Source organism: Stomoxys calcitrans, chromosome 5 (assembly GCF_963082655.1).
Source record: "Stomoxys calcitrans chromosome 5, idStoCalc2.1, whole genome shotgun sequence".
Classification (NCBI taxonomy): domain Eukaryota; kingdom Metazoa; phylum Arthropoda; class Insecta; order Diptera; family Muscidae; genus Stomoxys; species Stomoxys calcitrans.
Genome location: NC_081556.1, coordinates 147,317,172 through 147,342,572, shown reverse-complemented (window position 1 = coordinate 147,342,572; position 25,401 = coordinate 147,317,172). Strand labels below are relative to the sequence as shown.

The window sequence follows — 25,401 nt, the reverse complement described above, 5'->3', positions numbered from 1 at the left end:
AACAAATGAGCACTTTATTGCAATATATCTCAATATAGGACGAACATATAATGGGAGCTATTTATGTCTAAATCTGAACCGATTTCTGCAAACTTCTTAGATATTGTGGTGGTCATCGGGGAAAGCGCTGTACAAAATGTTGGCAAGATTGGTCAATAAATGTGCTTGCAGTGACCAAATGCAAATTTTGCCCATGAACATTCCACTAAGGAACAGGGGCGAACTTCTCACATATCAATGAGTGCAGTCCGATTCAAGTTTAAGCTCAATGATAAGGGGCCTCCTTTTTATAGCCAAGTCCGAACGGCGTGCCGCAGTGCGACATCTCTTTTGAGAGAAGTTTTACATGGCATAGTACCTCACAAATGTTGCCAGCATTAGGAGGGCAAAACCACCGCTGAAAAACTTTTTTTTCTGATGGTCTTGCCAGGATTCGAACCCAGGCATTCAGCGTCATTGGCGGACATGCACACCTCTGCGCTACGGTGGCCTCCAGTGGCTTGCAGTGACCATAGAAGTGAAAATCGGGCGATATATATAAGACGGGTATATCTTAATCTCGACCGATTTCTATGAAATTAACCGGTAATGTCGAGAGTCATTAGAAAATCCTTCCTGCCAAATTTCGAGAAAATCAAATCAAGTTGGCAAATGACTATTTTATTGCATTATTACTGAAAATCGGACGAACATATATATGGGAGATATATCTAAATCTGAACCGATTTTGAACAAACTTTATAGATATTGTGGTATATATATAACTGCTACATAGATCGATTTCCACTTAAGACCATAACAGACGCATTTATTATCCCAATTCGATGAAATTTGTAATAGGGGCTGAGTATGATCCACATGCGACTTTAGTTAAACATAGCTGTCACGTAGACCAATCTACCGATTTAGGGTCTTAAGCCCATAAAAGGCGCATTTATTAATTGATTTTAGTGGCACAATGAGTTTTATTGGACTCCTTGATATCCATGCCAAATATGGCCCCAATTGGACTATATTTAGATATAGCTGTCATATACACCGATCTTCTGATATAGAGCTTTAAGGCATAAATATCGCATTTATTACCCGATTTCGCTGACATTTTAAACAGTGAGATGTATTGAGCCTTCCGATATCTAAACCGAATATAATCTAGATATGACCCTATTTAGATATAACAGGCGCATTTGATACCAGTTTTCGCTGAAATATGAAACTGGGAAATCGGCTCCCAACCCGAATATGGTCCTAATCGGTCCATATTTGAGTATAGCTATGGACATAATGGAGTTATAAAGGGTGATTTTTTTGAGGTTAGGATTTTCATGCATTAGTATTTGACAGATCACGTGGGATTTCAGACATGGTGTCAAAGAGAAAGATGCTCAGTATGCTTTGACATTTCATCATGAATAGACTTACTAACGAGCAACGCTTGCAAATCATTTTCAGTGAATGGGCCCTAGAAAAGTTGGCAGAAAATCCGCTTTTTTATCGACAAATTTTGTTCAGCGATGAGGCTCATTTCTGGTTGAATGGCTACGTAAATAAGCAAAATTGCCGCATTTGGAGTGAAGAGCAACCAGAAGCCGTTAAAGAACTGCCCATGCATCCCGAAAAATGCACTGTTTGGTGTGGTTTGTACGCTGGTGGAATCATTGGACCGTATTTTTTCAAAGATGCTGTTGGACGCAACGTTACGGTGAATGAACACATTTCGAACCGAACACTGATTTTGGTAATAAAATTCAATGATTTGCAAGCGTTGCTCGTTAGTAAGTCTATTCATGATGAAATGTCAAAGCATACTGAGCATCTTTCTCTTTGACACCATGTCTGAAATCCCACGTGATCTGTCAAATACTAAATACATGAAAATCCTAACCTCAAAAAAATCACCCTTTAATAAAATAGAATTGAATACTTTTTTGATTATTTTGGTTTACGAACTTGTTATTTTGGCGAAACTAAAAAAGATCAGGTTAGGAATTGCTTCCGGTACATGCTTAAGAAGTAAAATCGGAATAAGAATAAGAATTGTGCCCTCTAGGGGATCAAAAAGTACATTCAGGAGATCGGTTCTTATCGGAGCTATATCCGGTATCTACCAATTGGGGCTATAATTGACAAGAAGTTTGGAGGTCGTAAAAGAAACCGGTTTGCAAAATTTCAGCCGAATCGAAGGAGCAAGAGCGGAGCGGAGCGCAGCGTGCATTGGAGCGGAAAAATTTTTGCCGAAGCGGAACAAAATTATCCGCTCCGGATCCCTGGCAATAACCGTATAAAAATTCATATTTTTTTACCCACCACTGAAGGATGGGGTATATTCATTTTGTCTTTCCGTTAGCGTAAATATCTAAGACGATCTAGTCATGTCTGTCCGTTGAAATCACGTTACAATCTTTAAAAATAGAGATATTGAGCTGAAACTTTGCACAGATTCTGTTTTAGTGCATAAGCAGGTTAAGTTCGAAGATGGGCTATATCGGACTATATCTTGAAATAGCCCCAGTATAGATCGATTGGCCGATTTAGGGCCTTAGGCGCATAAAAGCCACATTTATTACCCGATTTTGCTGAAATTTGGGACAGTGAGTTGTGTTAGGCCCTACGACATCCTTTTTCAATTCGGCCCAGATCGGTTAAGATTTGAATATAGCTGCCATATTGACCGATTTCTCGATTTAAGGTTTTGGGGCCATAAAAGGCGCATTTATTGTCTGATTTCGCCGAAATTTGGGACCGTGAGTTGAGTTAGGCTCTTCGTCATTTTTTTGAAACTTGGCCCAAATCAAAAGAATAGGGTCCACATAGGAATATATTTGGATATAGCTGCCAAATAGACCGAAGTGGCGATTTTGGGTTTCAAGTCAATAAAAGCATTTTTTTTACCCGATTTCATTGAAATTCGGAAAAGTGAGTTCAGTTAGAGCTCTTGACATCCATGTCAAATATGGTCTAATTCTGACTACATTTATGTATTGGGTTGCCCAAAAAGTAATTGCGGATTTTTCATATAGTCGGCGTTGAAAAATTTTTTCACAGCTTGTGACTCTGTAATTGCATTCTTTCTTCTGTCAGTTATCAGCTGTTACTTTTAGCTTGCTTTAGAAAAAAAGTGTAAAAAAGTATATTTGATTAAAGTTCATTCTAAGGTTTATTAAAAATGCATTTACTTTCTTTTAAAAAATCCGCAATTACTTTTTGGCAGCTATATCCAAATATATTCCGATGTGGACCCTATTCTTTTGGAGGTTTGGATATCGGCAGTCCTAAAAGTCACTACGCGAAATCGGGTATAAATGCGCCTGTAATATTTTTAAAGACTGTAGTGTGATTACAACTGACGGACAGACACGCGGACATCGTTAAATCATCTTAGAATTTTACAACGATCCGAAATATATATATACTTTGTAGGGAATTGGATATTTCGATGTGTTACGAACGGAATGACTAAATAAATATACCCGCTATCCTATATTGGTGGGTATAAAAATATATTTCAATAAAGAACGCAATGCACCGTTTGGTTAATTCAAACAAAATCCTTTGGGCATATTTTTTTTGAGAAATATGTTTTTATACACGCACCACTACTACCCTACTTCTTTGCTAATTCCTTTTAGCTGAACGTTTACATTACAAATACTTAATGCTTGCAGCGCATGTTAACATTAGATTTTGATAACAATATATGGTCTGTTCGCGTATGAGACAATGAACAATGGCTAAATAAAATGAACAATTTTCAATAAAGGTATACATATTTATGCTATTCCACCACAGTAACACCTAATGGAAGGAGAGATGGACATATTGGTAAGCATACTATCGACTCCCAATTCCCACTTCCCATCTGGAATTATCCATGCCCGTCCGTCTGTCCGATCATATCGCATATTTGATCGGATTAAGTTAAAATTTGATACTGCCTGCAGACCAAGCCTATTGAAATTGCAAAAAATCCGTTCAGTTTTAGATACAGCTTCCATATATGTATATGTTTGTACGATTTTAAGTAAAAATTGTGATAATGTAATCAAAACTTAAGTACAACATTTCACTCAATTCGTAAAGAATTGTTTTGAACCTATTTGTAGCATACTTGGCACAGAGATTGGGTAATATAACTCATTCCCAGCAAAAACCTGGTAAGTACTTGTCATTATTTTTGGAATGCAAAATAATGGATAACTCATTATCCAAGAGGAATATCATATGTGTTACCGGTAGTACAAATGTCATTACATACAACATACGATGAAGCTCTGGAATAAGCACTTATTAGTAATGAAAGAAAAAAATCATTATTATAACCTTGCCATTAAGAAACTGCGGGCAAAATTATCTCATACCCATGAATGCTGTCTGTTACATGAGTGTTGATTGTTCCGCATGCTGTGTGCGTAATTTTAATTAAAAATCCTTTTGCTGGCCCAAGATTCGAATTCGGGACCTTTATATTGTTAATCTTCTTATGTACGCTCTGTGCCACAATACTACTAAAATCACTCCCATACAAAGGCATGGCCATTTTTGATGAAATAGACTTAATGTTTGCTTTTGTGTTGTTAACTAATATTAAAAGAAGAAGTGAAACAATAGTAATGTGGATGAATGCGTAAAGAGTCTGCTTTGAAAACTGAAGGTTCTTGGTTCAACTCTTGGCTGCGATGAAGGTAAAGTTTTAATTTAATTTATAATTCGTATTATTTATATAAAATTTGTCTTCAAAGAAACTAAGCATTGAAAAGGTGGTGGTGGGGAAAGGCGCGAACGTGTTTGAGTCTTAGTAGTTATTTTTTAGCAACGTTCAACTAAGATAATATGTCATTATTTTTTTGAACTATGCTATGGTATGCTTGTGCGGAAGGACTTTCCTCCTAGGACATCGCCATGTAAAAGTCATTAGAAACGATGCCTAAAAATAAGTAGTTATTAGTTCTTGAATGAGCTTACCTTTCTGGTTATTTGGTAATGAGAATTTTTGTTGAGTTGATTGAAATCGAAATCGAATGAATATTAAGTTTCGGAAAAGAAGGAATCGTAAATCATATTCGAGGGGTTGTGTCCTTGTTTTGAAGTCTTGCTTATTTGGTTCGAAATCATTGCCGAAAATTCTTCGAATAAGGAAAAAGGTTAGTTATAAACCCCTTATTCCGGTTGGCGATGGCGTAGTCGAATGTCGAAAATTTTACAAAATGGTACTATGGTTGTCGAAGACGAAAATTTGTTTACATTTTTGGTAGTCGAATTTGAATGTCAAATTTGACGAAAATGGTCGATATATAAGGTAATTGCAATCTACACAACATCGCGCGTGTTTGTCGAAAGAATATATTTCTATATTATTTTTTTATTTAACACAATATTTTTCTATTATCAAACTGTCGAAGGCGAATAAGTTGCAGAATACAACGAAATATGAAATTCGCCTTTGACTACGACTGCTGTCGATTTTCTCCTTCGAAAACGGGAATAAGGGTGAATGTGCTTTTTGTGTGCAAAAGGAATAGGTATGAACTACAATTGCCAATAGATAAAATAGTTTCAAACGTAGGCCTACAGCCAGTTTGTTATGGGCAAGTATTGCAATATATTCCCATTCAAATGTCGCTTTCGAGCGAACAGAGCCAATGTGATAGTGTGAAGTGCAGATAAATGACACACATTGAGGCTACGCAAGTTTGAAGTGCCAAACTATTCCCACAGCAAGGAGTCTACATAGGAAATGCACTTGGGAATGTGGCAAATGATAATGAAAATTGAATATTTTCCTTTAACAGTTGCTATAAAAGGGGAAACGCAAGAGGAATGCCGTTTAGTTCATAGTTTTTCTTTGTGTCAACTGTTATAACAAGCGGAGTGATGTATGTGGAGGACAAACCTGTGGATTTTCCTGAGCTGAATCCTGATTTCCCTTCGCTTCCTTTTGGGCGTCATATGAGTATAAGCTCTCAAGCCTTAAGTGATGTACCTAGTGACTTAATCATCAAATCGCGTATAAAATATGGCAGCAAATGGTCGGCCTGTCAGGGCCTTATGGCGGATTATTCAAAAAGCACCTCGATACATGGACTACGTTATATTTTTGAAGTTCATCGACCACTTTATGAAAAGTGAGGGAGAACATATTACAAATTGAGAGCTGTTACAAATTTTTTTAATTTAAATTTGTAGATTCTTTTGGATGATCCTTATGGTGGCATCTTTATACTATGCTGTTGCCTTGATGTGGGATACCTATTGGAAATGGCAAGATTCTCCAGTGATTTTGGGCTTTGATGAGACTCTAGTGCCTGTTTCTTCCATACCCTTTCCTACTATTACGATATGTCCCGAAATCAAGAGAGAAAAGGAAAAATTCGATTTTACAAGTGTGGCCAATCAGATCTGGGCAGAAATTGAGGAAACTGAGAATTTCCAAAATTCAGGAAATTTAACGGATGAAGAGTAAGTTGTATGGAAGAAAAGTAAGTTGTATTGCATTGAAAGGAAAATTTCTTAGAATATCTTATTTTCAGAATACAAAATTTTGTGGCATCTCTACAAATTTGTGAAAGCGAAGTACTTGATCGCTTCTCTCCCTATATGCCCAAACATTTAGATGTTAATGTTGCCCAAACTATGGTTGAGTTGGCTTTAGCTCCAAATATCACATTGCCTTTCTGCAAATGGAATGGTCGATTTTATTTCTGCAACTATCTGTTCAAATATGTGCTGACCGACGAGGGCATTTGTTATCAGTTTAATGGTTTAAACACCGAGGATATCTACCGAGATCCCAAGTATTATTAATTTAAAGGCTTTTTGCCTTTTGTTTTAATTTGCGCTCCTAGTGGAATGATATATTAACATTCACAAAACTTAATGTAGGCTTGAAATAGGTTAATTTGACAGATTCCCGTTATAGAACTGTCAATTAAAACTATTTTAAATCTTTATTGAGTTTTGTGAATACGGCCGTAAATCTTTATCATTCATGTGCTGGGGCCGAATTATCGCATACGTGAAGAAGTAAAATCTTTCAAAACCTCTCTATTGTGAATTGTGTATCTCTTTATTGAAGGGAAATTTTTGAAATTTAAGATTCGCATTTTTAAATTTCAAAAATATAAAGTTAAATCGATCATTATTTAAAAAAAACTTGACATCAAAATTTATATACAACATTAAGCACGAGATGAAATTTCATTCGAAACGAAAGCCCACTCGATCACGTATGCGGTAATTAGACCCCTGATCTACACCAATCATGAAATGGCTTTGATACGATATTTTTTCTTGGTTTGGTTAATTTTAACAGAGCATTAGAAAATGGCCCCTAGACACCGTAGTAAATAAAATTTAAATTTTTTACAGTTATCTCAGCTATTCGGATAATTCAGTTATCGATTACAACAACTATTTTGATGTAGAGTTACCAAAATTAAAAGATGTTACCGGAAATTGGTCTTTGGACAATGGTTACATTGGTCAAGGTTTTAATGCATATCCGCAGCGTTCGGTTTTGTCATCGGCGCGAAATGGATTATTTGCAGTTATGATGGGACAGGAAAGAAATTTCGATAACACCTGCCGCAGCCTAAAGCAAGGATATAAGGTGGGTCAAATTTACAATTGTAAATCAGATTGTTTTAGATAGCTATCCAGTATCCAACACTGTAAACTGTATGTTATCAGTCTGAGAGTTAATAATAGCAAAGTACTGGATAGATATGTAATATATCTGGCTTGTACTATATATGTACATATAGAAAATATGGCATTACATTATAATGCATTACATTATTCAACAGGTTTTTCTTAATTCTCCTGAGAGTGTTCCCCTCACTACTGGCAATTATATTTTAGTGCCACACGATGATGAGGTACTTGTTTCCGTTCTACCCCAATACATTACCTCAACGGAAAATTTACTTCAATTTGGTCCAGATAAGTAAGTATTTGATAAGTGATATACATTAGGGTGGATAAATTATTTTGTTGACAAAGCCGTTATTAAAATTGTAATATTCGGCGAACGTGGTCCTAAAGTTGACAACGGACAAAATCGAGTGCCCGGGTTTTAACACAAAGTTTTCTTATCGCCAATCGGATAAGAATTGCGCCCTCTAGTGGCTCAAGTTGTCAATATCCTAGATTGGTTTATATGGCAGCTATATCAGGTTATGTACCAATTTGAACCATACTTAGCACAGTAACGAAACAATTCATGCATAATTTCAGATAAATCGGATAATAATTGCGCCTCCTAGAGGCTTAAGAAATCAAGATCCCAGATCGGTTTATATGGCAGCTATATCAAAACATGGTCCGTATGGCCAATTTACAGTCCCAACCGGCCTACACTCTACACGCTTTACTCCTTCGAAAGTTAGCACGCTTTTGACGGACGGACATGCCTAGATCGACTTAAAATGTCATGACAATCAAGAATATATATACTTTATTGGGTCTTAGACGAATATTTCGAGGTGTTACAAAGGAAATGGCGAAATTAGTATACCCCATCCTATGGTCTAGGGCATAACAAGTAAAAAGGCATTAAGTTCGTCCGGGCCGAGCTTTGGATACCCAGCACATCTAGTATATGTAAAAAACATTTCATTTCAAACATCCAGTAAAAAATGCACGATTCTGAACCTATAGTAGCTATATAGAGGTATGGTCCGATCTGGACCAAACTCTCCATAGCCCACTGTTCAAAATGTCAGCAAAATCTGGTAATAAAAGCGTCTTATATGGGTTTAAGACCATAAATCGGGAGATCGTTATACATATATAGCGGCTATATCCAAAAATCCTCCGCTCTGCACCATATTCGGGGATGATGTGTAGGGGTAAAACATAGCTCACTCTACTTAATTTCAGCAATATCGAGGAATAAATGAGCTATTTATGTGTGAAAGATATTCAATCGGCTCAGCTCACTGCGAAGTCGAGCAATAAACGGGTCTATTGTTTTCCGGAGACACTAAATCGGGCGATCGGTCTATATGGAAGCTACATTACTGATTTGAATATTCGCGACAAATGTCGAGGATCTTAGCACAAATCATTTTGCCAAATTTTAGCCCAATCGGGTAATAAATCTAGCTTTTATGAGCATAAGGTCCTAATCGGGAGATTGGTCTATATTTGGGGGCTATATTAAGATATAACTTGTGTTAGTATCCTCAGCACGGATGTTGTGGATACTAACACAAGTTATTGTGCCAAATTTCAGTAAAATCGGGCAATAAATTGGCCTAGGACTTAAAATCGGGAGATCGGTCTATATGAAGTCTATTTTAAGATACAGACCGATCTGCATCATATATGGCATAGATGTTGGGGATAAATCATTGTGCCAAATTGTAGCGTAATCGGACTATAAATAAATCGGGAAATCGGTCTATATAGATCTAATTTCAAGAGCATCTTCCAGCTCAAGATCATATTCAATGCTTTCTATTCAAAGAATAGCATAGTAAAGAACTTATAAAAGTTGAGCAAGTGTGACTGGCTAGTGTGTCATGATGTTTGAATTTTGTCCACACCGGTCGAGATTTGGTTAAGTGACTTATATATATTAGACCACTCAATGTCCGTGTCCAATTTGGGTGCATTAATAATCCAACATTCACCGGATTGACGAAAGGGGGTTTACATATATACCCGAGGTGGTGGGTATCCAAAGTTCGGCTCGGCTTTAATGCCTTTTTACTTGTTTATTATTTTTAACATTCATAGAATTCTTGACTCAATACCCCAGGACTTCCTGTAAGAGACAACCTTTTGTGGTGCTACATTGTCCGTTGAAGAGTTTCCGGGTAAATGTGTGTACAGGAGGAGATAGTATAGAGTTAAAGGTTTTCTCCAAGTTAACGATCTATTAGACTACCATTTAAGTTAATAATGCCTTAATATCAAGTAAAAAATCTTTTACCGCAGAAAAATGTCCCTTAAAAAGTTGAGAACAAGTTTGTCTATTCTTTAAAGTTACGACAATAGATGTTCGGTACAGTTCTGCGAAATTTCTTTGAATTTTTTTTTTTTTTATTTTTTTTAGCAGATTTAAAATTTGTCTTTTTTATTTCTTTGTTGCTATATGCCAAAAATTGTTTTATCTATATATCTATAGTTTTTTTTATTGAACTTTTGAGCTTAAACTATATATCTCTATTATAAATTTTCAGGCGCCAATGCTACTTTAACAATGAGCGTTATCTACGCTTCTTCAAATCTTATTCCCAAAGTAATTGCCAAATTGAGTGTTTGGCAAATTTTACCATAAATAAATGTGGATGTGCCAAATTTTGGATGCCAAGTATTAAATTTTGTAATTGTATTAAAGTTTCGACTTTACACCTTTGACTTACCATTTTTAGAGCCCTTGGATGTTCCCACATGTGGTCTGGCCAAAGTAAGTTGCTATGTAAGCGCTGAGGAGGAAATGAATTTTGTTATTTCAAATCAGACGAAACTGAAATCGGTTGACCCTAACGTTCAGATAATGTGTGATTGTATACCTTCATGCAATTCGTTGGATTATAATTTTGAAATATCGCGTGCGTTCTATGATTATGAGAAAACGTTAGTGGCACGGCGAGATACCTACGAACTTGATGAGTAAGTATATCATACACAGTTCTTAGATATGTACAATATTCAATTTAATGGAAGTTTTTTTACATAACTTATTACTGTTATTGACACTATAGCATGGTACTCTATTTCGCTTTCGCAATACTGTTTTTATTTTTGTAAACTTCATTATGGAAAATGTTGCTTCATTAATTTTATTTTTTTTTGTCTTACAGTGCTCGTGGATCTCGTTTATCAGTTTACTTCAAAGAACCCCAATTTACTGCCATCAAACGCACTGTGATGTATGGCATCACCACTCTGATTGCAAATTGTGGAGGCATTTTAGGTCTATTTATGGGTATTTCCAGCTTAAGTATAATTGAGCTCATCTACTTCTTCACGGTGCGATTGTGCAATAATTTGCACAAGCGTCGACTTATTAAGAAGAGATTATTGGAACAAGAAATTGTATTTGCTTACGATGAATAATTTTATATGTTAAATAGATGTAAGAAATTTTTATAGAGGAACCTTCAATGTAGTGAAAATAAATATATATATTTTTATAACTCAAAATTGATTATAATAAATAAAGTCTAGCGTGAATGGGGAGCTTTTTAATCTAATTTAGATTTATTGAAAAACTTATGGAACTTTAAATGTCAAAGTCGCCGTTTAAAAACATGAAAACTTAAAAATTAACAAGTAAAAAGGCATTAAGTTCGGCCGGGTCGAACTTTGGATACCCACCAACTTGGATATATATGTAAACCCCCTTTCGTCACAATCCAGTGAAAACTGGATAACTTGTGCACTCAAATTCGGCACGGACATTGAGTGGTCTAATTAATCTGAAGCGATCTGGACCATATTAAACAAGGATATAGTCATCATCCTATTTTATTATAACTCCATTACTATATCCGTAGTTATATCTTATTAGGGACTGGTCTCGACCATATTTTATGCAGGTCCCGAGAACTTATATACAAGTCACATTTTCCGACAATAAATCTGTTTTTTATGGGATTAAAACCCTAAATTGGAAGATCGGTCTATGTGACAGCTCTGATCTGTCTGATCTGACTCACATATTAAAATTTCAATGAAATCGGGTAATAAATAAAGCTTTTATGAGCTTCAGACCCTTAATCGGCATATCAGTCTATATAAAAGCTATATCTAAACAGTCCGATCTTTACCATATTTGGGTCAGATAGCGGGTGGCTTAAAACAACTCACTGATTCAAATTTCAGAGAAATTCGGTAAATTCGGGTTTCAGACCCTTCAACGGAAGATCGTTCTATATGGCAGCTATATCTAAATATAGTTCGATCTGAACCATATTTGGGGCGGATGTTGGAAGGCTTAAACAACTCACTGTTTCAAATTTCAGCAAAATCGGATGAAAAATAAAGCTTTTTTGGGCTTCAGTCCCTCTATATATATATATATATATATATATATATATATATATATATATATATATATATATATATATATATATATATATATATATATATATATATATATATATATATATATTTATATATATATATATATATATATATATATATATATATATTTATATATATATATATATATATATATATATATATATATATATACATATATATATATATATATATATATATATATATATATATATATATATATATATATATATATATATATATATATATATATATATATATATATATATATATATATATCTATATATATATATATATATATATATATATATATATATATATATATATATATATATATATATATATATATATTTATATATATATATATATATATATATATATATATATATATATATATATATATATATATATATATATATATATAGTTTAATCTGAACCACATTTGGGTCAGATAGCGTGGCTTAAAACAACTCACTGTTTCAAATTTCAGCCAAATCGGATAATAAATTAAGCTTTTATGGACTGCAGACCCTTTATCGGCAGATCCGTCTATATGGCAGCTCTATCTAAATATAGTCCGATCTGATCCATATTTAGGTCGAATGTCTGGAAGATTAAATTAACTCACTGTTTTAAATTTCTGCGAAATCGGGTAATAAATGCAGCTTTTATGGGCCTTAGACCCTTTATCGGTAGATTGGTCTATATGACAGCTATATCTGAATATAGTCCGATCTGAACCATATTTGGGCCATATGTCGGGAGACCTAAAAAAACTTACTGTTTCAAATTTCAGCGAAATCGGATAAAAAGTAAAGCATTTATGGGCATTAGACCCTTCACCGGCAGATCGGTCTATATAGCAGCTATATTCAAATATGGTCCGATTTGACTCGTTCAAGAATTGAACCAGCGTGCTTCAAAAAGACGTATCTGTGCCAAATTTCAGCTCGATATCTCTATTTTTGAAGGCTGTTGAGTGATTACAACAGACGGACGGACAGACACACGACTCTAGAGGGCTCATTTATTATCTGATTTTGGAGTTTTGTAATTTGTGTATTAAGCCATTAAGCTCTGTCATTTTGAGTCAATCTAGCCATGTCCGTCCGTCCATCTTTCCAATCACGACAGTGGTCGAACGAATGAAGCTAGCCCCTTGAAATTTTGCACAGATACTTTGGATATAGGTCTCATATACACCGAACCATCAAAATGATTATTGAGCTCCTGACGTTTTGAATGATAACCAACACATTTGCCAAGAATGGTCTGAATTGGAATTTTATTCAAAATTTCCGCCAAATCAGATGACAACTGGGTTCTCTAGGTACTGAAGAAGTACAATCGGGAGATTGGTTTTTATGTGAGCTATATCACAACAATGACCGATTCAGACCATACTCGGCACGGAGGTCATAGGAGAAGTCATTAAGTTGCTTCCTTGAATTTGACTTGGATTCTATATTTAAGATCGTATGCAATGTGAAGAATAAACTCCATATCCGTGTTCGTGCATGAGGAGGAGATATACCATGAATTTTTCATTAGCGACATCAAAAATTCTTCACTAGCGACATCTTTCGCAGAGGCTTCAAGAAATTCTGATTTTTTAAGCAACATAAATTGCAACTTCAAGAAGAGTCGGTGTCCGTTATAGCGTTAGCGGCTTTTCCATCAATCATTAAAAGTTGTAGTTGGAAACGTATATTAAGTCGATTTCCATGAATTTCAATCAATATAGGCTCCAACAAAGCAATTGCATTTTTTTTTTGTGTAAAACCCATTGCTGTCAGTCCAATCTGTTGTCCTTCACATATTGAAATCATATAGGTCTACAATATACCTATGATCGATGAGTTGAATTAATCCATACCAAAGAATATGGAGCCCACCGTAACGCAGAGGTAAGCCTGTCCGCCCATGACGCTGAACGCCTGGGTTCGAATCCTGGCAGCGACATCAGAAAAATTTTCAGCGGTGGTTATCCCCTCCTAATACTGGCGACATATGTGAGGTACTTTGCCATGTAAAACTTCTCCTCAAAAGAGGTGTCGCACTGCGGCACGCCGTTCGGACTCAGCTGCAAAAAGGAGGTTCCTTATCATTGAGCTTAAAATTGAATCGGACTGCACTCATTGATATGTGAGAAGTTTATCCCAGTTCCTTAATTGAATTTACATAAGAAGAATTGCCTAAAGGTGTTGATGGAAGATGATCGATTATTGGATGTAATAGAACAAACGACGCCATAAAAACACTTTTATAGTCTGTTGGACCTTTTGGTTTGTACTACGGCAAAGCAGTCAATCCATCGCATACCCATTTACATATTAATGTTAAGGAAGATTTGTGGATATTTTTTGCTTCGTCTTTGGAAAATGTTCACAGAATTCTTGATGCAGTGTTTTGAAGTAAATTCATTATACCCACGGATGCCCCAAAACTGTTTACATCCATTTCACACCAAATCGGATAAGAATTGCGATCTCTAGAGGGCTCAAGAAGTTTAACCGAGAGATCGGTTTATATGGTAGCATTATGAGGTTATGGTTCGATTTGGACATACTTCACATAGATGTGTTGAAGGTCGTATGGGAAGTTTTCGAGAAAAATTTCGTCAAACCGTGCCAAAATAAAATCTTTGTGATGATACAAATTACAAAACTCCAAAATCAGATAATAAATGAGCCCTCTAGAGTCGTGTGTCTGTCCGTCCGTCTGTTGTAATCACTCAACAGCCTTCAAAAATAGAGATATCGAGCTGAAATTTGGCACAGATACGTCTTTTTGAAGCACGCTGGTTCAATTCTTGAACGAGTCAAATCGGACCATATTTGAATATAGCTGCTATATAGACCGATCTGCCGGTGAAGGGTCTAATGCCCATAAATGCTTTACTTTTTATCCGATTTCGCTGAAATTTGAAACAGTAAGTTTTTTTAGGTCTCCCGACATATGGCCCAAATATGGTTCAGATCGGACTATATTCAGATATAGCTGTCATATAGACCAATCTACCGATAAAGGGTCTAAGGCCCATAAAAGCTGCATTTATTACCCGATTTCGCTGAAATTTAAAACAGTGAGTTAATTTAATCTTCCAGACATTCGACCTAAATATGGATCAGATCGGACTATATTTAGATAGAGCTGCCATATAGACGGATCTGCCGATAAAGGGTCTGCAGTCCATAAAAGCTTAATTTATTATCCGATTTGGCTGAAATTTGAAACAGTGAGTTGTTTTAAGCCACGCTATCTGACCCAAATGTGGTTCAGATTAAACTATATATATATATATATATATATATATATATATATATATATATATATATATATATATATATATATATATATATATATATATATATATATATATATATATATATATATATATATATATATATATATATATATATATATATATATATATATATATATATATATGAATTTACTTCAAAACACTGCATCAAGAATTCTGTGAACATTTTCCAAAGACGAAGCAAAAAATATCCACAAATCTTCCTTAACATTAATATGTAAATGGGTATGCGATGGATTGACTGCTTTGCCGTAGTACAAACCAAAAGGTCCAACAGACTATAAAAGTGTTTTTATGGCGTCGTTTGTTCTATTACATCCAATAATCGATCATCTTCCATCAACACCTTTAGGCAATTCTTCTTATGTAAATTCAATTAAGGAACTGGGATAAACTTCTCACATATCAATGAGTGCAGTCCGATTCAATTTTAAGCTCAATGATAAGGAACCTCCTTTTTGCAGCTGAGTCCGAACGGCGTGCCGCAGTGCGACACCTCTTTTGAGGAGAAGTTTTACATGGCAAAGTACCTCACATATGTCGCCAGTATTAGGAGGGGATAACCACCGCTGAAAATTTTTCTAATGTCGCTGCCAGGATTCGAACCCAGGCGTTCAGCGTCATGGGCGGACAGGCTTACCTCTGCGTTACGGTGGGCTCCATATTCTTTGGTATGGATTAATTCAACTCATCGATCATAGGTATATTGTAGACCTAGATTGGACTGACAGCAATGGGTTTTACACAAAAAAAAATGCAATTGCTTTGTTGGAGCCTATATTGATTGAAATTCATGGAAATCGACTTAATATACGTTTCCAACTACAACTTTTAATGATTGATGGAAAAGCCGCTAACGCTATAACGGACACCGACTCTTCTTGAAGTTGCAATTTATGTTGCTTAAAAAATCAGAATTTCTTGAAGCCTCTGCGAAAGATGTCGCTAGTGAAGAATTTTTGATGTCGCTAATGAAAAATTCATGGTATATCTCCTCCTCATGCACGAACACGGATATGGAGTTTATTCTTCACATTGCATACGATCTTAAATATAGAATCCAAGTCAAATTCAAGGAAGCAACTTAATGACTTCTCCTATGACCTCCGTGCCGAGTATGGTCTGAATCGGTCATTGTTGTGATATAGCTCACATAAAAACCAATCTCCCGATTGTACTTCTTCAGTACCTAGAGAACCCAGTTGTCATCTGATTTGGCGGAAATTTTGAATAAAATTCCAATTCAGACCATTCTTGGCAAATGTGTTGGTTATCATTCAAAACGTCAGGAGCTCAATAATCATTTTGATGGTTCGGTGTATATGAGACCTATATCCAAAGTATCTGTGCAAAATTTCAAGGGGCTAGCTTCATTCGTTCGACCACTGTCGTGATTGGAAAGATGGACGGACGGACATGGCTAGATTGACTCAAAATGACAGAGCTTAATGGCTTAATACATAAAGGTCCTAACTCATAATTTTTCAAAATGGCTTTTTTTGTTATTCTGGAAGACAAATGTCAGGGGCACCTTGCCTTAAAAACTCAGCTGGATACAATTGCAAATAAAGGATTTATAATGAGTTAAAAAAGGCATGAGTCATGTTTTTTCCTTCTCCTGTAAAATAACAAAGAAAAAAGTTGCAGATGCAAATTTGCCCATGAACATTCCATTAAGTAATTGGGTCAAACTTCTCACATATTGAGTGCAGTCCTATTCAAGGCCTTCTTTTTATAGCAGAAGTCCGGACGGGGTGCAGCAGTGCAACTCCTCTTTTGAGGAGATGTTTTTACATGACATAGTACCTCACAAATGTCGCCGGCATTAGGAGGGGATAACCACAGCTGAACATTTTATGAAGATCTCGCCAGGATTCGAACCCAGGCGGTCAGCGTCAAAGGCGAACATGCTAACCTTTGCGCTACGGTGGCCTCTAAGAAACAAGTTAGACTCTTTTTATATTAAACTATCGATGTATATTTTATGGGGTCGCAAGTCAATATTTCGATGTCTTCTCAACAGAATGACAGAAAAGGTATAGCCCCATTCTATGGTGGAGAGTATAAAAAGATTCAGCCTTAAAGTTTTTTGGGGGGAACTTAACACATTTGATCCATTCTGTGAGCTGGACAAACAAAGCCTTTTACTTGTTTCATTTTCCATTTATTGTTCTCAACATTTAATTTTCAAAATTTAAAGTTCTTCTTTTGTGCACATTTCACTAAAAGTGTTGCAAAACATTTCATTATTTACTTTAAACCCAACAAAACGACTATGAAATCCTTAATTACTTGTAAACTAGTAGCTGACTTTTTGCTGTTAATTAACGACCTTTGACCAAAACACATTTTAATGTAAAGGAGGAGGCTCGTTCGGTGTTTTGGCCAGTAAATTCCCTTGGGTTAAAATCTGCATATAAAATTTCTTGGGGAATGTCACAAGTGATGATGGAGTAGTTTTGTATGGCCAGCTGAAGCTATAAAAGGTGACACATGACCGACAGAGTGTTTAGTAAATCGTGTTTCGGTAACAGTGGTAATTAGCGCATAATGATGTTTTTCGGTGGTAAACCCGTGAGCTTTCCTCAGCCGAATGCGGATTTTCTATCCATGCTAACAGCGCCCGAACGGCAGTTGAGCATAACTTCGCAGGCCCTGAGTGATGTACCCAGTGAAGTCATTATAAAATCTCGCATTAAATATGGCAGCCGCTGGTCCGCCTGCCAAGGCCTTATGGCTGAATATTCCAAAAGTACTTCGGTGCATGGATTGCGTTACATATTCGAAGTTCATCGACCCATCTATGAAAAGTGAAAAACATTAATAAGAAAAAATATTTCTCTTCGAATTGTTGAAAGATTGAAAAGTTTAAATTTTTAGATTCTATTGGATTATCCTGATGATGATTTCGTTTTACTTTGCTATTTCGCTCATGTGGGATACCTATGTGAAGTGGCAGGATTCGCCAGTGATTTTGGGCTTTGATGAGACCCTGGTACCAGTTTCTTCCATACCCTTTCCCACAATCACTATATGTCCGGAAATCAAGATGGAGAGGGAAAAATTCGATTTTACCAGTGTGGCAAATCAAATTTGGTCCGAAATTGAGGAAACGAATAGTTTTCAAAATTCTGGAAATTTAACTGAAGATGAGTATGAAATGTCGTTTGGTTATAACATTTTGTGTTCAACAAAAGTAAAGAGTTTTAAACGTATCATTTCGACGCATAAGATATAAAAAGTGGTCTCTCTCTTCAATGAAAGTTAACTTATTGTCTAAGTTTGATTTTCAATTTTAAAATGTACCAAATTCGCTGCAGGTGTTGAAACAGACATTTGAATAGTTAAGCAAACAGTTAAACACATTCCTAAAAATATGAATAAATACAAAAGAAAAAGTAAAAGCGTGCTATGTTTGGCCGGGCCAAATCATGGAAACCCATCAACATGGATTTTGCAAAAAATTTACACAAAATGAACTTCGTTAACGGGCATAATTCTACTTTACATACCAAAATAGACAAAAGTTTTGGGGCCGTAAAAGGTTTATTGGGAGATCGGTTTATATGGTTAAATGTTTAGTTTTTTTTAGATAAAAAAAGGCATTAAGTTCGGCCGGGCCGAACTTTGGATACCCACCATCTTGGGTATATATGTATGTAAACCCCCTTTCGCCACAATCCGGTGAATATTACATAACTTTTGCACCCAAATTTGGCAAGAACATTGATAAGTCACTATAAGTCATTGTTCATTTTTGTAAAACAAAATATTGGTCCTATTAGCAGCTATATCCAAATATAAACCGATCTGAACCATAAAGGACTCGGATGTCGAAAAACCTAACATAAGCCATAACATGAGTCAAATTTCAAAGAAATCGGATAATAAATGCGCTTTTTATAGGGCCAAGACTTTAAATCGAGAGTTCTTTCTACATGGCACCCTTAACCAAATCTGGACCGATATGGACCAAATTAAACAAGGATATAATAATCATCCTATTTTATTATATCTCCACTATTATATACGTAGTTATATCTTAATAGGGGCTGGTATCGACCATATTTTATTCAGGTCCCGAGAACTTAATACAAATAACATTATCAGACAATATATCTGCTTTTTATAGGATTAAGACCCTAAATTGGAAGATCGGTTTATATGACAGCTATATCTATATAGTCTGATTTGACCCATATTTGAGGCGGATGTCGGCAGGCTAGAAACAACTGACTATTTCAAATTTCAGCGAAATCGGGTTATAAATAAAGCTTTTATATCTTTATATAGTCTGATCTGAACCCTATTTGGGTCCGACGTTGGGTGGCCTAAAACTACCCATTGCTTTAAATTTCAGCGAAATCGATTAAAAAATAAAGCTTTTATGGGCTTCAGACCCATTATCTGGAGATCGGTCTATATGGAAGCTATATCTAAATGAAGTCAGATCTGAACCATATTTGGGTCGAATGTTGAGAGGCCTAAAACTACACACTTTTTCAAATTTTAGCGAAATCAGATATTAAATAAAGCTTTTATGGGCATCTGACCCTTTATCGGCGGATCGGTCTATATGGCAGCTATATTTAAATATAGTACGATCTGAATCATAATTGGGTCCTATATTAGGAGGCGTAAAACTACCTACTGTTTGAGTTTTCAGGGAAATTGGTTAAAAAATAAAGCTTTTATGGGCTTCAGACCCTTTATTAGGAGATCGGCCTACAATGCAGCTATACCTAAATATATCCCGATTTGATCCATATTTAGGTCAGATGTCAAGAGGCTTAAAATAACCCTGTATTTCAAATCGAGTAATAAATAAAGCTTTTATGGTCTTCAGATCCTTTATCGGCAGATCGGTCTATGTAACAGCTATATCTGAAAATAGTCCGATCTGTGCCATATTTGGGTCCTATGTTAGGAATCATAAAATAACCCACTGTGTGTCAATAAAGGCTTTATGGGCTTCAGACCCTGCATCGGCCGATCAGTCTATATGGCAGCTATATATAAATATGGCCCGATCCGAATTTGGGTTAGTTGTCGGGAGGGTCTGATAATGTCCATAAACGCTGAAATATGAAACAGTGAATAGTTTTAAAGCTCCCGGCATATGACCCAAATATGGCTTCGATCGGGCTATATTTATATATAGCTGCCATATATACCGATCTGCCGATGAAGGGTTTGAAGCCCATAAAAGCTTTATTTATTATCCGATTTCGCTAAAATTTGAAAGATCGGACTATTTTTAGATATAGCTGCCATATAGACCGATCTGCCGATAAAAGGTCTGAAGCTCATAAAAGCTCTATTTATTATCCGATTTCGGTAAACAGTGGGTGGTCTTAGTTCTCCCGACATCAGTCCTAATTATGGTTCGGATCGGACTATATTTAGATATAGCTGCCATACACACCGATATCCCAATAAAGGGTCTGAAGCGAATAAAAGCCTTCTTTTTTATCCGATTTCGCTGAAATTTGGAACAATAAGTAGTTTTAGGTCACCCGCCATCCGACACAAAAGTGGTGGTGGGATTTTTAGTTTAAAATGCTGCCTTTAAAAAAAGATTTTTTTTAAAAAATGATAATTGGACAGTCATCTATGAAGTAAAATAAGCATCATTCACCGATATAAATTTGAAACGGATGGTTATGTCCGTTAGTAAAATGGAAATTAAATTTAAAGATAGTATCTTTATTTCAAAGTTTTGGTTCTTTGGCTCGTTTGGTTCTTTTTCATTGCTTAAATCCTAGGATCCTTATTCTGTGTAAAAGTAAATCACATATTATCGGTTCTTATTATCTATTATCGCATGATATCGATAACTTGATGCACTTATATTCTATGAAGAACATCTGACTTGCACTGCACCGCAACTATAGGGTTGTGGATCATTATTTCGAATTAATTTGGTGATCGTTAGGAGAAGAAGAGTTTTAGAGACTGATATTCTATCCAGAACATCTGACTTGCACTGGATAGGACTAAAATAAAACACAGCAAGTATATGGGGTTGCGGATCATTATTTCGAATTGTTATGATGGTAGTTAAGAGAAGAAAAGTTTTAGTCAGCGATCGAAATACGTAATGAAATGTTGCTTATATATCTATATACATTCATAAGCAACATTTCTTTACGTATATAAACTTGAAGATTAGATTCTTTGGCTTGAAATGCTTACCAAAATCATTTAAAAAATGAACAAATCTTTAATTTTAAGAAATCTTTTTGTGTGTGTCATCGTATAAAAAATTTAAATTCTTGTTTCTTTTGCTGGCAATTACTACCAAATTCCTTCACAGAAGTAAAAAATTCTATGAGTGATTTTTTTTAGTAGTTATAATCTTTTTGTGGTCAAATTGAACTCTTAAATTTTTATTAAATTAAATTTTTCAGATTACAAAAGTTTGTAGCAACCTTACAAATTTGTGAAAGTGAAGTGCTGGATCGTTTTTCGCCATACATGCCCAAAAACTTACAAGTTGATGTTCCCCAAACACTGGTTGATTTGGCTTTGGTGCCTAATACTACTTTGCCCTTTTGCAAATGGAATGGTCGCTTCTATTTTTGTCATTATCTTTTTAAATATGTGGTAACTGATGAAGGTATTTGTTATCAATTTAATGGTCTAAATGCCAAGGATATCTATCGAGATCCAAAGTGAGGAGACAAGAAAAACCCTTAAGGCTAATAATTTTGAATAATTGGGGTTTCTTGCAGTTTTCTAAGCTATACGGATAAAACAATTATCGATTATAATAACTTTTTCGATGACTCATTGGCTAAATACCAGGAGGTCACCGGAAATTGGTCTTTGGATGAGGGTTATGTGGGTCAAGGCTTTAATGCATATCCCCAGAGAACAGTATTGTCTTCGGCACGAAATGGTTTATTTGCATTTATGATGGGTTTTGAACATAATTTCGATAGAACTTGTCGAAGTTTTAAGCAAGGATATAAGGTGAGTAAAATTGCTATGTAAACGTTATTTGAGGAGTCATTATTGTCTCTATGATTTTAATAGGTTTTTCTAAATTCCCCTGAGAGTGTACCCCTAACTACTGGCAATTATATTTTAGTACCCCACGATGATGAGGTGCTAGTTTCTGTTTTACCCCAGTATGTGACCTCAACGGAGAATTTACATCAGTTTGGTCCAGACAAGTAAGTAAAGGAAGAAAAGGTGTTAAATTTTTACACCCCTCACCATTGAAGGTATATATTATATGAGAGCGGTCCCAAAAGTAGCCGATCTAACAAAGAAAATACAAAAAATTTGGGAAAAATTTCTTTATTTCTCAACGTATTCTTCTTTCAACTCGATTTGTTAATGGGTCAAGTCACATTTTGCAAGTTAAGAGTTTGTTTGCTAAGTCTTTCATCTCAATACAATAAGCTCGAGTTCGTCTCTTAAGTCTTTCGTTTTATTCCTCTTGCTAACAGAGCTTTGTTACTTTTCATAATTCTTAAACTTTATATCATTTTTCTTTTCTTTTCAGACGCCAATGTTATTTCAATGATGAACGTTATTTACGATTTTTCAAAACCTATTCCCAAAGCAATTGTCAAACTGAGTGTCTGGCAAACTATACCATAAACAAATGTGGATGTGCCAAGTTTTGGATGCCAAGTATGGAATTTTGCAATTGTTTTAAAATTTAAACCATTGCGTTATTATTTTCAGAACCTTTGGACATACCCACATGTGGTCTGGCCGATGTTAATTGCTATATAAGCGCTGAGGAAGAAATGAATTTTCTTATTTCAAATCAAACAAAGCGAAAGTCAGTGGATCCTAGTGTAGAGATAATGTGTGATTGTATACCTTCATGCAATTCATTGGATTATAATTTTGAAATATCGCGAGCCTTCTATGATTTTGAGAAAACGGTCTTGGCTTTACGTGATTCTTATGAACATGATGAGTTAGTTGATCAACTACACATACAAAGAATGTGGGTGTTAAATAATTTAATTTTATTTTTTTCTAGTGGTCGGGGATCTCGCTTGTCGGTCTACTTCAAGGAAACCCAATTTACTGCCATCAAACGTACCGTCATGTATGGCATAACCACTCTTATTGCTAATTGTGGTGGCATCTTTGGCTTATTTATGGGCATTTCCAGCCTAAGTGTAATTGAATTTATTTATTTCTTTTCGGTACGATTGTGCAATAATTTGCACAAGCGTAATGTAATCAAGAAAAAGATTCTGGAGCAAGATGCTGAAGATGATGAAGATGAGGAGTAATTAAATGTGAAAGAAATTAAGTCCATTAATTTTAACCATATTGTACAATACCTTGTTTGTTTGTACCTTTGAGACCTTATCTTATATATAAAAATCAATTTGTGTTTGTTTGTTTGTATGTTTGTGTATTCCTTATAGACTCAGAAACGGCTGAACCGATTTTCTTGAAATTTTCACAAATGGTGCATACTGACCCCGTGGTGAAAATAGTGTACTACATTTTTTTTAATATCTGAAGGGGGGGCGGACCCTCCCCCTTACCCTAATTTTCAGAAACGCCAGTTCTCGGAGATGGGTGGTGCGATTTAAGCGAAATTTTGTGTACTCTCATATAGTACCCTAAAAATAAAAATTTGGTATCAAAATTTCGGATGGGGTACTGCCCCACACTAAAACCTACCAAACATATATTTAGACCAATCACGACAATATGGGACTCATATGTAAGGTATTGAGGATAAGAAAACGTATCTGATATCCAATTGTCAGACCAAGTGTTAGGGGGACCACCCCAAGCCCCAAAACACCACTAAATCGGACATATTTACCGACCACGACAATATGGGATTCAAATAAAAGGTATTTGCGAGTAGAATACGAATCTGATATCGAACTGTGGGTCCACGTTTCTGGGGGTCCAACCCTTCCCCAAAACACCCCCCAAACAGGACTTATTTAAAATAAAAGACTATATGGGAGTTATATTTAAACCAGTGCCAATTTTAATGACACATACTGGGACATGAAATAGAACATCTCACGCCCTATATTGAATAGAAAATTGTGGATTTTACTGCCTTAAAAATCCATATCGGATGAAATATACACATTGGAGCTATATCTAAATTAGGACTGATTTTAATGAAATTTTGCGCACGTATTGGAGCGTCAATTTAAACTTCTCATGCAAAATCGTGGATTCTACAGCCTTAAAAGGCCATATCGGATGAACGATATATATGGGAGCTAAATCTAAACCGATTTTTATGAAATTTTGCACACATATGAAGACGTCACATAAATCACCTCATGCAAAATTTTGTAAATATTGGACCAAAATTGTGGCTTTTACAGCCTTAAAAGACCAGATCGGTTGAAAGAGCTATATCTAAATCTGAACCGATTTTGATGACATTGAGACTTCACAAAAACGACTACACGCCAAATTTGTTGAAGGTCGGACCAAAATTTTGGCTTCTACAGCCTTAATAGTTCAAATCGGATGAAAGGTATATATGGGATCTATGTCTGAACCGATTTTGATGAAATTTCTCAGATATGTTAAGATCAGTAACAAAACAGTCCGTGCCAAATTTTGTGCAGATCGATTGAAAATTGTAGCTACTACGGCCATTTAAGTGCAAATCGGGCGATACATATATATGAGAGCTATATCTAAATCTGGGCCGATTTTTATGAAACTTTGCACACATATGCAGACGTCAAATAAAACACTCTATGCCAAAATTGTGGCTTCTACAGCCCTAAAAGTCCATATCGGATGAAAGATATATATGGGAGCTATATTTAAATCTGAACCGATTTTTATGAAATTTTGCACACATATGTAAACATATGTAAAATACCCAATGCCAAATTTTGTTAAGATCGGACGAAAATTGTGGCCTCTACAGCTTTAAAAAGCCATATCGGATGAAGGATATATATGGGAGCTATATCTAAATCTGAACCGATGAACCGATCAAAATCAATAGCTTTTGTCCTTGGACGAAAAAAGTGACATGTGCAAAATTTCGTGACAATCGGACAACAAATACGACC

General features: G+C 35.5%; 2 protein-coding genes across 3 annotated transcripts; both read left to right on the top strand.

Moving 5' to 3' along the window:
• The first annotated feature begins 5,840 nt into the window (after nucleotides 1–5,840).
• On the top strand, nucleotides 5,841–11,107 carry LOC106085177 (pickpocket protein 28-like). The gene is made up of 8 exons (XM_013249275.2): nucleotides 5,841–6,122; nucleotides 6,184–6,456; nucleotides 6,528–6,791; nucleotides 7,366–7,606; nucleotides 7,803–7,942; nucleotides 10,185–10,315; nucleotides 10,377–10,617; nucleotides 10,809–11,107. The coding sequence occupies exons 1-8, from the start codon at nucleotides 5,872–5,874 to the stop codon at nucleotides 11,062–11,064; spliced, it is 1,797 nt and encodes a 598-aa protein (XP_013104729.2). The 5' UTR covers nucleotides 5,841–5,871; the 3' UTR covers nucleotides 11,065–11,107.
• A 6,727-nt stretch (nucleotides 11,108–17,834) lies between these two features.
• LOC106085176 (pickpocket protein 28) lies at nucleotides 17,835–23,671 on the top strand. 2 transcript variants are annotated; one of them, XM_059369579.1, is made up of 8 exons: nucleotides 17,835–18,165; nucleotides 18,236–18,508; nucleotides 21,766–22,029; nucleotides 22,090–22,330; nucleotides 22,394–22,533; nucleotides 22,929–22,999; nucleotides 23,054–23,294; nucleotides 23,361–23,671. In XM_059369579.1, the coding sequence occupies exons 1-8, from the start codon at nucleotides 17,906–17,908 to the stop codon at nucleotides 23,617–23,619; spliced, it is 1,749 nt and encodes a 582-aa protein (XP_059225562.1). In that variant the 5' UTR covers nucleotides 17,835–17,905; the 3' UTR covers nucleotides 23,620–23,671. The 2 variants fall into 2 exon arrangements, with proteins under 2 accessions (XP_059225562.1, XP_013104728.1); XM_013249274.2 differs by having other exon boundaries at nucleotides 22,869–22,999.
• Nucleotides 23,672–25,401: the final 1,730 nt, after the last annotated feature.